The sequence below is a fragment of the Copadichromis virginalis genome, linkage group LG15, assembly GCF_057382275.1.
Source record: "Copadichromis virginalis isolate Kocher_CV1m ecotype Utaka linkage group LG15, C_Virginalis_male_GT1.1, whole genome shotgun sequence".
NCBI lineage: Eukaryota > Metazoa > Chordata > Actinopteri > Cichliformes > Cichlidae > Copadichromis > Copadichromis virginalis.
This window is the reverse complement of record NC_140632.1, coordinates 3,082,003-3,095,308: the sequence shown is the minus strand read 5'-3', so window position 1 is coordinate 3,095,308 and position 13,306 is coordinate 3,082,003. Positions and strand designations below refer to the sequence as shown.

General features: G+C 42.1%; 1 protein-coding gene across 4 annotated transcripts in view; it reads right to left on the bottom strand.

The window, feature by feature from the left end:
* ccdc85cb (coiled-coil domain containing 85C, b) overlaps window positions 1-13,306 on the bottom strand; it is a 52,165-nt gene that overhangs the window by 3,988 nt on the left and 34,871 nt on the right. Inside the window, exons 2-6 of one of the 4 annotated variants that reach the window (XM_085431342.1) lie at window positions 12,497-12,576; window positions 11,283-11,324; window positions 6,165-6,269; window positions 1,750-1,842; window positions 1,218-1,316 (exon numbers count right to left, since the gene is read on the bottom strand). In XM_085431342.1, the coding sequence (XP_085287468.1) occupies window positions 1,218-1,316; window positions 1,750-1,842; window positions 6,165-6,269; window positions 11,283-11,324; window positions 12,497-12,576 (419 nt within the window). The remainder of the gene's footprint in view (window positions 1-1,217; window positions 1,317-1,749; window positions 1,843-6,164; window positions 6,270-11,282; window positions 11,325-12,496; window positions 12,577-13,306) is intronic. The other 3 variants (XM_085431343.1, XM_085431344.1, XM_085431345.1) reach the window with 3 other exon arrangements.

Sequence of the window (13,306 nt, the reverse complement as noted above, 5' to 3'; positions counted from 1 at the left end):
TGACTGGCAACAGCTTCATTTTTCAGCATGACAACGATCCCAAACACACTCCCAGTGCAGTAAAAGCGTACACGGATGGAAAAAAGCACACAATGGAGCCGTATCAGTCATGAACAGGCCTTCCTCCTCAACATTACTGAAACAGCGTGGGATCAAAAAGCAGCCATGAATGGCCTTCAGGAAGCCTGGAGAACTATTCCCAAACACCACTTTAAGAAATGCTGCTTAAGAGAGTTATTAAGGAATAAAGGTGGACACATCGAATATTGACTTTTAAGCTCTTTGGAGTTATCCCAACTGTTATCTTATACACTGTATATGTTTGAACATTTCAATGAAGCACTGCACCCATTTTCCAATTCTATCAAAGCATAAAGACAAGAACGGGACTCTATCTCAGTCCGTGTCGTCTCTCCGGTGCTGAAATCTCTCTATGAGAGTGAGAGGGGCCCCCGCGGGACCCCGGTGATGTTACAGAGGTACTATTGTAGTGCTTCCCCATTCCTGGCCTGTCACATACCTCTGCAGGGCCCAGATAACCCCACTCTCGTACTCGCTCTAATCAGCAGACCTTTTTATCCTGGGAAAGGCCTTTTCAGCACAGACAGAGAAAGATGAGGGGAAAATGAGAGGTGGAAGAATAGAAGGGTGAGGTGGAGGAGTGCTATTGGGAGGGAGGAGGGGGTGGTGCTCTTTTTCCTGCCGCACCAGTTTAATTGCTCTGACAGCTCAACTATGAGCCTCTATACTTTGGGCTTTCAGCTTTGGAGTGGAAAAGGGGGGCACAAAAAGAGAGACAGAGGGATGGATGGATAGAAAGAAAGAGGGAGAGCTGCTGTGTCATTCCAAACCAAATGAGCCCAAACGAGTTCCTCATTAGCCAAAAAGGCTCAAAACTGACCTGATTTGAATCCAGTATAATGAATTTAAAAAGCTAATGAACAGACTGAATTTACAACTATCAAATTCCTCATTTTTCCATTGTTACACTAATGGTCTGCATATAGTGCACTTTATATTATTGGCACTACATCAGTGACAAACCTGTGGTGTGATTAGCTAAGTGGTTCTGCAGTGATGGCAACAGACCTGTGTGAGAGCTCAGACACCCACCTAGCCCCCCACTTTCAGGCTCTCCAATAATCATGACAACACACAGACAATTAGAATAAAGACCGGGATGCGAGTACATCTGTGGGAGCAGGAGGTGCACTTACATTGCACATCTCTCGCACAATGGCCTTCTCTTTCTCGCTGAGATCATCCTCATAGTCCTCAGGAACCTGCTTATCCAAGTTCTCGTGGACCTCCAGCACCTGATGGCAGACACAGGGTTGGACATGTCTTATTTTCCTTCTGTATTTACAGAACTACACTAGGCAACGCTGTTATCTTCCAGCCTAACTGCCAATGTGTTCTTGTTTTTTTCCATAGCGCTACCAGCCTGACCCACTTGAACATGGTTAAGTACTTCTAGGCATGGTCTGGTACTACTTTATCTGCTAATATAATGCTACCCCCTTTTAACCATTTAAAAGAAAGTAACATTACATTAGCAACAAATGTGTTTTTCCCACATTTGAACTGTCACGCTGGTCGCAGCTATACCATAATAGCCTTCAGGCATCATCCTGCAAATTCTCCAGGAACAGCACTATGATAGCATCACAGCTGCATCAATGATACAAAAGCTGTAACACTGTTTACCAACAATTACACCCTGTGATTGATTTCCCTGACTAATATTACCTTCATGGCATGGACCACAGCCTCAGGCTTTTGGACGCAGGACAAATAGCCTGTAGCTGGAGAGGACTCGCTAGTTGGTAGGCGTCCAGTCCCCTAAGGGGAGAGAAAAACAGAGAGTGAGAGAAAGAAACAATAACATAACAATGATGAAGATGTTAGGGAGCGGGAGAACTGTGACAGAGGTTAAGAGGCAGGTGCAAACCTGCACCAGCCAGGACATCTGCAAAGAGCTCTTCATTTGAGTCAAGATACCAAAAAAGAGGCCCCACTCGTCCCATCAGGGGGCACCTGTTCGGATTTAAAAAGAGAGTATTCCTGAAAATGTCACCCCCTTCATACCAGCTCAAATCACCAATCCTCCACTGGTGTTTTTCTTCCCTGTTTCTTTTGTATTCCACTCCCTCCTCTGGTCTGCTACCTGCACAGAGTGATTTAACCTGGTGTGATGGGAGCAGCCAGCCAGGAAAGAGACTGAGGGGGAGTTTGCTTGACTCATCACCACCCCCCTCCCGGGTAGTTCCAGACAGTGGGTCTCTGTCTGAGGGACACAGAGATCACTGGGATACACAATGGGTCCCATTCACCGTAACCTGGCATCGGGGTCTTGCATTAGACACAGATCCCTGGCTCTGTTAGCCTGGGTTAAATTCTCTGCTCGCTAGTGATGCGCCTGTCAGCTCCCTCCATGCCCGCTGGCCCCATTTGGGTGCCAGAATGATCCCACGTAACCTGATAGCACGGAGATAAAATAATAATCCCACTGCACCCAAGAGGACCGATTTGTGGAAACTGCCCAGCAGTTTATTCACATCACATAAACCGCACAAAGCACTGATTTACATCTAGAGGCTTTTGGCCATACAAACCAATAAGAAAAGTATTCTTTCAACCATTGGACAAGAAAAGGTCAAAGTGGCAAAAGAGCTTAACGGCACGTTTCCATGTTTTTAAGCATAATTTGATGTTATCCTCAGACAGGTTGAGCATTATATTTACAAGCTCTGACATGAGAAAAATAGGATGAAAGTGAATGTGAGTGTACATTTGCACATTTTGCCAGCACTTGAACTGACGCAGTGTCTTAGTTTAGTAACTACATCAAAACAACCATTTATGACATCCACTTAATTACATACAGTACCAGAAAAGCTTGGACTGGTTTGATACTTGATGTAATCCAGTGCAGATGCCAGTCCAAGCCCCCTTTTTTGCACATATTTAGTATATTAAATTTACCCACCGTTTTGTTTTTGCCTGTGTGGATTCCAAGGTTTCTCTTTAAATCTGCAACTGTCTGATCAAAGAGCAGCTAAACAACACAGCAAATTCATCCAGACATCCGAGGGAAACATTTTGTTTAGTATTCCACAGACACAGTTGAGTTCGCTCGTTGCAACAGCTGCTCGCTCATGTTTGACCTAAAAATCACGCTTGCAAAACTTTGTGTGTAAAAACACGTAATACAAAAGACAAATGGAGTTGTTTTTAAAATTTATGCCATTTATGATATCCAATTATCTGTGTGTGCATCACAAAGACCCATCCATACTTTACAAGCGCTTCAATTTTCCAGTGAGTTAAGACTGTATCTTTATACCAACAAAAGGTAACAGCTTCCATACAGTGAAGTGGACTTTGGTCTGACTGAAAGTATGAATGTATAATTCATCGTTAAGCCTTTTGTGATATTTAATATTTGAAATATGTAAACATTCACTGCAAGCATTTGCCAAGAGCAGTGCAGTCAAGAAAAGGATTTGGACACAGATAGCTCGGGGCAGTGTTTACTGCTCGTAACTGTAAGCATCTCCTGCATTAACAGGGCTGATTTGGGTCATTGCAGCAGGAGGCAGGCAGGGGGACAAACACTGTCAGGAGCAATGGTTTGAAGTTTAAACATACGAAAATGAGCACAGACTGTTGAGCGTCTTCTATTCGACAATCTCATGTACGCTCACTGACCTGAAACTTTGAGTAAGACAAAGAAGTGAATATAGAGGATGAGCTGATCGATTGGGAGGGACACACACAACTAAGAGTCCACTTCACTGAAGTCATTCTGAAGTCCCACATCTCATCTTCGATTTTATGCCTTCTTTCCCTGCTCCTCAACATGAACTGGGCAAACTACAGAGCTCAACGTTAGTGCTGTTCTGTGGGCTTGTCACAAACAAGGCCATTAGCAGAAAAAGCTAAAAATAAATAAATAAAATAAAAAAAATCTGCCTTTATTGTACAATTTATAAACCCACAAGAACATATTACAGTCATGGTGGTGGATTATTTTACTGTCAAATAGCTCCAGACGAGCCATTTCTCACCGCTTTATCACTAAGCTAAGCTAAGCTAAGCTAGGCTAACTGACAACTAGCAGCTATTAGCTTGCCACTCTCTTTACTTCCTCTCTTCTCTCTCTGAATAAGAGTTTCACAGCTTTTTATATTTATATAAGCATATACTAGCTGCTACGCTTTGCTAATGTTTAGATTTAGATTATTATTTTATGCTTTATATTTATATTTAAATATTTCTAAGATTATATATGTTGCTCTTTAGATTGAACGACTTAACTCGAAATTTCGAGTTAATAACTCAATATTTTGAGAAAAGTAACTCGAAACTTCGAGTTAGCGCTGCCAATCAGTAATCTACTGTACGTGAATTATGTAATTTCCTTGTTAACCGGAAGCTGAAGCCCTCAGCTACAAATGCTACAGCTAAACTACTAGTATTACAGCCAGTCATGAATGCACAAATTACTGATAATTTTCAGCGTGGCTTCACAAATGATGAAATCTTTGTGTTAATAGCTGAATCACATGGCGTTACTATCACCAAACGTACTCTCAAAAGCACCAATTTGTTACGATCTGGTTTTGAGTGCGAATTCTACGTAGATCACTGATTGGCAGAGCTAACTTGAAATTTAGAGTTATTAACTCGAAATTTTGAGAAAAGTAACTCGAAATTTCGAGTTAAGTTGTTCAATCTAAAGAGCAACATATATAATCTTAGAAATATTTAAATATAAATATAAAGCATAAAATAATAATCTAAATCTAAACATTAGCAAAGCGTAGCAGCTAGTTTTCAGGAAAATGTTACTATAACGATCATAGGATGTGTACATACATAAACTATCTCCTCCTTAACAGAGCGACAGTTAAGAAAGAACTTTGAAATATTGTCACACATACTTATTAATATCTATACATTTTTTCGATTTATATTACATCCCAATTCTTATGGATGTAACATAAATATAAATATGTTCTTTTCTGATATATTATGTACATTTAATCATCGCTTGCGTTTGTTCGGCGTACGTCACCCATACATAATTTAACAGTCACCAAAATTGGTGTGGACTGAATTTTTAAGACGCACCACTAAATACACAATGAAATGATGAATAAATGAAACAATGAATAAAAGGCGCTGCTGCTAATAATTCTAATTTAACAATACATAAAAATCTATTTTAATACCAAATTCATGATGCTAAAGCAAAAATATAGTTACATGATGATTTAATCAAATATATCCAACATTTTTATATCCAGCATATTTTTTCACAACACATGCCTGTTAAATGTCTTATTCATAGCACATCAAAAGTTTGACCTTATTTCATATAAAACTACACTGTAAATATGGGGAACCTACAATTCACAATTTACCTCTGTGCTGCAAAATGACCCTGTGATTAAAACAAAAAAATATATATATTTTTTTAACACAAGGAAGATTTAGTCTTCTGAGGAGCGGCACAGCCCGACTCTGACCTTCCTTAATTGCCAATCCTCTCCTCCTGAAGACATTGGCAGGGTTAAGGGTGGAGGTGGAGTGGAGAGGATTATTATTTTCATAGTGGAATTTGGTTCAAACAAGCTCCAGGGAGGAAGAAAAAGCAGGGACAGGATATGAGGAAGAGTGCTGACTATGCTAAATTTCTATCCTGGTCTCTGCCTTAGTTTCTCTTCTGTCTAAGACTCTGTCTGGATCATCCCCCTTATGCCCCATTTCCTTTCATTCCTTTTCTTCTCCCTCTCTCTTTTTTCTTCTTCCTGTCACGTGTAAGCGAGAGCGAGGTTGCCTGTGGAGGTTTAATTGGAGTGTGAGAAGTAAAGTGAATTAGAGCTGACTTGACTTTGCCGTGGAGGCACTGGCATAGCGCTCCCTACAATTAAGCATGTGCATGTCTGTGTGCAATTAAGCCCTGTCTCTTTATGTAACCACATCTGTATAAGCAGTGTCATAGCGCTGACTGATTGCTGTGACTATTGTCTTAGCGGTTAGTGTGAGCGGGTATTCATCTAAGCGTGTCAGTGTGAATCTTAGTATAGGTGGTTAGCCTTCTCCAAATTTGTGTGTTTGCGTATGTGTGCGTGTGTGTCAGTCTTCTCATTACTGACCATGTGCATGGCTTCCTGGCGCTGGGGCAGTGAGGACAGCTGGGACTCTGAGTGGTACAGAGTCATTCCCTTCCGCAGGGCACGAAGGTCACCTGGGTTACACTGCTGGACACAAACGGTCACAAAACAAACACCAAAGGAAAAAAAGAAAAGAAAAATAAGACTTCAATGTGAGTTTTACCTAAAATTACCCAAAGAGTGGCTTCACTGCATGCTAATAAATCAAAGTTAATAATCCAAGACAGAGTGCAAACACACAGGGAATCCTGTCAGTTTGTTCACTTTGGCACTAATTTGACTTTAATATTCATTCTGACAATGTTGACAAAAATCAATGTATTTGCCTCTATGAGAGATATTTTAACATAAAAACGGCCACTTTTTACTCAAATACTTAAAATCCTGAGGTACTCGCAAGTACCATCACCAACATTTGATAGAGATTAGCCCAGTTTTGTGCACATAAACAGAGAAAACACTGCCTGTGAAGCAATTTTACACCAATTTTCTCTTCTTGCATCTGTGTCACTAGACGCACAACTACCAGCATCTTTGTTACTACCCAGGTTTTGCCCGTTGGTATTTCCATCCAAGGGGGTTTATTAAAGTCTTTGGCTGTGTCTCCCTCACCATACAAGGCACTTTTCCTCATCACTCTCACGCCATTGCTCGTGTGCGGAAGTATCCCGTTTTGCCTTCATTGAGGTTCACTACATAGGGGCAACATGCCTAAAATTTGTCCTCATTAGCAGCCAAAGACCACTGGTTCCTGGGGGGCAGTTACCAGCCCAGCTTCGCTCTGCAGGCAGGGACACGGCAAACACCACTGTTTCTTGTGACATTTCTCGTGTCGCGCACTAGTGTTCCCTCTGTGCGTGGCGCGGTGCATGAACACACGTGATGCCTGGGAGCGCTCAGCTATAAATAACCCGTTGAGCTGTGGGTGTGTGTCTATGAATGCCCGGACATTGTGCTGTGTTGTCTGCCTTTGTATTATCTGTGTGTGTGTGTGTGTGTGTGTGTGTGTGTGTGTGTGTGTGTGTGTGTGTGTGTGTGTGACGCACTCAGGTGCACGCTCGCACGCACAAAGCCACAATCAGCATTCCCCTCGTCTTCCCCGTCCTTTGATATTCCTGCTCCTCTTCTCTCCTCCAACTCAGTATCCTTGTAATGTTCCTCTAACCTTTTCCAGTCCTCCCCCTGGCGCTTCTTGATCTATCCTTTCAGTTTCCATATTCATGCCCTCAATAGTGCATCTTTTTTGACATCTCTATAAGCTTTGTGTCTGGTAACCTTAAATGTCAAAATCAAGAGGGGTGACATAAACGCATAGTTGATCACCTGAATAAGAAGGCTTGCTAAAGAGTTTTATGTTACCGATGCAGACCTCTCCCTGAGTCTAGCTTTTCATTTAACCATCACACATCTCCAACTTTACTTCCCACCCCGACATGACCTTGACCGCTGAGACCAGCAAAGCCATTTGTTTGCCAGACAGCTGAGGACAGTTGGCTCGCTGCAGTCTTCCTGGCTAAAATTCAGGGGCCCTGCATCTTATCCATCCATCACAATGTTCTTGGTGCTGACGGGAAGATGCTGTGGGTGTCTTGCATCGTTTCCTGTTTGAATTATGAGGGGCAGGGGTGATGCCACTTTGACAAAAGGGTAGGAAGGACAGCGGGATGCTCCTCCAGAGCCGTGATTTAATCAAATACAGGATGGAAACTGTTAAATCAGAGTAACTCGTGCTAGACTGAAATAAGAGGCGTTTCCTTAGCACAGTTACACCGTTAGACAGTTGGGCTGTACATCATATGCCGGTGCAGTATGGATGCTAATCTGGGACAAGCAGCTTTAGCCTCAGTATTTTTGCATCTGAAATCAATGACCTGGTCTTTAAACTTAAATACGTCGCTCTTCCATCATTATTGTTACCTAATTATGCCATGAATGCAAAGCCTGACAGCCATAACATTAAGTGTTTGAGAGTTTGGGGCTTATTGCAGTGACTCAGGGGACGGAGCATCATCTGATATACAGATCATTACGTGCTTACACTTGTCAGTTTCATGACAAAGTGTCAGTGTGGATTGAGGAGGAGCGCATGAGTGCTTCACACACTGTAGTGAGTTGACAAAAGATATTTTCTCCACAGGTCTGAGCCTCTCTCAACGACGGCGGAAATTTCTGACATTGGGTGATAAAAGTGCTTTGGGTTGCAAGCTCCCAAATGCAAAGTTTACAAGATGCCTGACTCACCCTGACCTAAACCAAACAGTATTTACCAAGAGTGAACTTCCGACAACGTCCGGACCAGATTATCTCAACATCGTCCGGAGTTCGTGTGCGAGCTCGACTAGAGACAAGTAACAGCTGGAAGAAATGGGAGAGCTTAGTGGGAGAAAGCCTGAGGAGGATGCGCGTGTCTGAGCATGTCTGAATGTGTGCATCTGAGTGCACACACCTGTTTTTCTAATTGTGTTTACACCTGGGCTGCGTAGGCCCTTGTTAATGTTAATATCCACTGTGGGATCCTGCTGTTAACTCCCTCCACGCTCCCTTGAGTATGGTTAAAATACCTCAGCCAAGCTGGTCTGGAGGGTCAGCATTCCTGCACTAAGAGGCCATTGTTTCCTCTAGCTGAACACAAGTTTCGCTGGGCCGGTTTCATAACACAGGAAGTTAGGCAATACAATCCACTGGGGAAGATAATCCATTGTAACAATTGAACCTGCTAATATGCACACACGTCATCAGGTAGGATATCATGAAATCTAACTGAATGGTAAACTTCAGTAATTCTTATTTTCACCCAATATTTTCCTGTTATCACCTCTGTGGGAAAGTCATGTTTAGTAACAACAACCAGAGATTACAGATTCATATTTTTCAGCTTCAGATTGACAGTCCTTCATTGTTCAGTTGCACTCCCACAAAGGTTTCGGCCATGCATAACAGATGCCTGAATCTACCTGGCTTGCCCCCCGGATCTTTAATTATTCAGCCCTCCAGACATCAACACAAGCTAGGACATGCGTGTGTCATTTATGCACCAAAGCACAATGTAGCATTCATTCACTTAAGTTACCTTGTACCAAACACTGTGCGGAGCAGTTCCAAGGACAGATAAAAGCTTTCTTGCCAAGAAAGGCCACGTACAAGCAAGGGCCACCTGTGTTCATTCATTAGCACAGCATGCTAGCAGCACAGAAAGGAAACCCCTGGACACAGAAGCCACAACCCTGCAAGGCGGTGCATTTAACTTCCCGTGTTCTCGGAAAACCGGCACAATCACAAGGTGAATCATTTCTGTGGTGATGTTTGTCAATGCACTTTACTGTATTACGAAAAGTTGGAGATCAATATCAATATTAGGTGTGTATCAATGATATGAAGTCACAACCAGAAACCGGTTAGTTTAGCACTACAGGACGAGAGGGAGTGATGGGGACAAAGCTCGTTTGAGTCTGATAACACGCTCTCTCATGATTTGACCACTGATAAGCAACAGAAGTTATGTGTTGGTTTAACTTTTTTTATGGTATAAAACATGAGATATATTATGTTAATTAGAAGTTCTAAGTGTTAATAATACTGTTATGTTAGCACTTTGAACCACAGACAGTGGGTAAAGCTCAAATGGCTGAAAACTTACAGTTACTCACTTGCTGGAGTATGGATAGTTTTTGCACTGATGAAGATGAAGGGGAAGGGTAGGACCTATTAGGCAGAGAGGCACTGTTGGCCAGAGGGGCCGATGGCGCGATATGGCAGCCTCGCTTCTGTCAGTCTGCCCCAGGGCAGCTGTGGCTACAACCGTAGCTGCCTCCACCAGTGTGTGAATGTGAGAGTGAATGAATAGTGGCATTGTAAAGCGCTTTGGGTGCCTTGAAAAGCGCTATATAAATCCAATCCATTGTTATTATTATTATTATTATTTAATCCAAAGTGCTTTTACGGTGGCCCTGAGAGGCCAAACGGACTGCAATTTAAGAAATAAGAAAAATGCTGCAAAAGCACACAAAGTGTTTCTGGCGAGACAATAACCCGACGGACCAGTTACAGGAACCAAAACATGCTAAGTAAGTGTGTTTTAATCTCATGATTCATAAAATACTGATGACGGATTTTTAGGCTAATAGTTAAGCTAACACACTTACCTCTCATCTTTTCTTTTCTCACAAAACTAATAGATCCTCCACTTCTTTTAAGTGTTTATCGGCAAAATTATTGGCATATTTTGTTTCCTGCAAATAGTCTGTCGGGTTATTGTCTCCCCAGAAACACTTCCCTTGTGCTTTTGGAAATCAGTTTTTTCATATTTCCGTTGTGTTTTGTGTGCTTTTGTAGCGTTTTTCTTATTGCTGGTGTTTTCTTAAGTTGCAGTCCGTTTGACCTCTCAGTTCCACTGTAGTTTTTGCTTAAAAACAAAATGATTTCAGGTCCTGTAATTTATGTGAAAATGGATTTCTGAGTTGACTTTTTTAAATACTTTCCAGCTGCGTTTATGGGCTCAGTCGCTCATTTTTGGTCATGAAAATTAAGTGTATTTCATAAATCCTGGTCCTAATAGGTTTCAAACTGGAGGATTATCTGCGGTATGCTCATTAGCTAACGATTTGATATTGACAAATTCATAGCCGATGAGCAAGTGGTTTGACGGTCAGACCCACCCCTCCTCGTCATATTAGATTTGTTTTTTTAACCAAAGTGGAAATGGTTTCTTCAGAAGCCAGTGGATGATGTCACAGTCCCGATCTTTGCCGCAGTCTAGCTAGCGTCTAGCCTTTATGCTAAGCTAAAAAACACTACAGGCTGTTGCGTCATAATAACTTAATCCCATCAAGGGAACAAATCATCATATTCCTACCCTTTAAACATTACCACAGAGGTGATTCCTTGTCTGAAAGGCACAACATAAAACATTACTGCAAAGAGTCACCTTGCCTTGTACAGCTGCTGCTTTGATAGTGTCAGCCCTCTACAGAAGAGAAAGCAAGAAGCTCAAAGATGTGAAAAGTCCCACCACCAAACGAGTAAAAAGAGTGAAAGGGCCAAACAGACTGAACCAACCGGCCAGCAGAAGAGCCAACAAACACAGACATCACAGAAGATTACCTTTCTCGTCTGTATTTGCGATAAGCTATAGCGGCTATAAGCCTAGGGAGAGAAAAACATAATGGTGGAATGGTTTATTATGTTGTTTCGCTCTGTGAGGAGCCGTGAACAGCAATGGAAGCAACTGTTTTGCTGATGGATTTAAACACATAAAATTAAGGTAATGTATTTGTTAAAAATAAATAAATAAATCAGTCTCAACAGTTTCACATTTTGCACTGCACTTGAACGCATTCATATCCCAACATCACGTCTGCAGAAAACAACGTGAACAAAAACTATAAGACGGGAGTTCATATTCTATGCTTGGACTGCTGCGAGACAATGTGTAACACCTAACTGTAGCGCGTAAGAGATAATTATGAGGATCGTTTAGGTTTCATGTCAGTGATAACAGCCTACACTCTGCCTACACATGAATCTGCTGGGATATAAGTGGGAAAGAAGACTTCAAATTATAATGTGAAATTCAGCCTCGTCTCTGTGCAACCTGATTTGCATTAAACGAACCGACTCGCACCATAAAATGATGCGATAAAATTAAAGAGGCCAAATTATAAACTTAAAGCCTGAGCTGTTTTTTTTTGTTGCCAATAATTAGTCGAACACTTCATGAATCAGATTTCCCCTCACGTGACCAGATTAGTGTGCTTCGATTTCGTCATCTGCTGTTTGTGCTCGACTGGGTAAACACACCTCCGCAGACTGACATGTGACCTTCTGGTGAACCACACCAGCATTCCACACACACCCCACCCCGTTTTTGCACACACCCCCTCCCTCACCGAGCCCTCCATCCTCCAAATTTGGGAGAAGTCAGAGCAAGGTCAGCTTTGGGGATAAATCCTTTACTCTGTCACTGTCACTTAATGCCTCTTTCCCCTTCTTTTTCCTCCTCTCATCTCTGCTCCGCTCCCACAGTTCGCCTCGGGGGCTAACATCAGTGCACGCTACTGAAGCTTACTGACTCCCTATGAATTAAACATGGATAAACATATTCCCCAACTAACAGGGAGCCTGTTGCAAGGGGTAGCTTCACAGAAGCATTAGGCAACGATTTTATGTCATCGCAGCTTCCTGTCATGCGTTGAGGATGAGTTAAAAATTCGCACAAGAGGAGTTTAGCGAGGGTATAAGTTTAGACGGAAACTCAAGTGGGCTAATTGCGGCATGGCACATGTGCCTGTGTGTGTGTGTCCTTGTGCAAGCCTCACCTGTGAGAGGAGCTTATTGTTATCGTCTTCCAGTATCCGCACTTTCGTCTCCAGCTGCCTGATGTAGTTGGTGGAAGAATCTGGAGGAGAGATGAAGAGGAAAAAAAAGAGAAGAGGAGAAGTGATTAGCATTTCAAAGACCTCAAGCGGAAAACGGGCAGGCAGGGCCACTGAGGCAGAAGGACCACAGAGAGCTCCAAAGGTTGCCGTGCAGTTTGAGATGCACATCATATCCTTGTGAAAGAGCATTATAATATTAGCTAATATTAGCTAATATGCTAGCTCTGACACTCAAAGATCTAAAAATATTAAATTGGCACCCAAACAAAAGACAAAAGGTACAAATTCTCCCACCTTTTACATTTATGCACTATGGATGCAAATGTTGGTATGGGCTTATATCAGGTATTTATCTGGTGACTTACATTGGCATAAAAAGAAAGATGGCATCAGCTTTTAGACGGCTAAAAAAAATTGTTGTAATAGTAGTAAAGATTTCATCCCTAATTTTAATTTTTTAGTAATTTTAGTTGATCCAAGTATTGGTTCCATCCTCAAATTCAAGCCTATTGGTCGCTTTGCAAAATAAGTTCTTGCAGCTGATGTCAAAGGTCAAGCACAGTGTTCACGCTGACCCATTTTTTGACCCCATACAAGACCGCTTTTTCCTTTCCCAACTTGGTGCACATTTCTCCTGTTCTCTGTATGAAAGAGAGTCAACTGTCATATTTGAGATTCGTCACAGAACTGTCTGTAATCTGCACATCTGACAGTCTAACTGCAGCCTAATTATCCCACAGAGGTTTACAC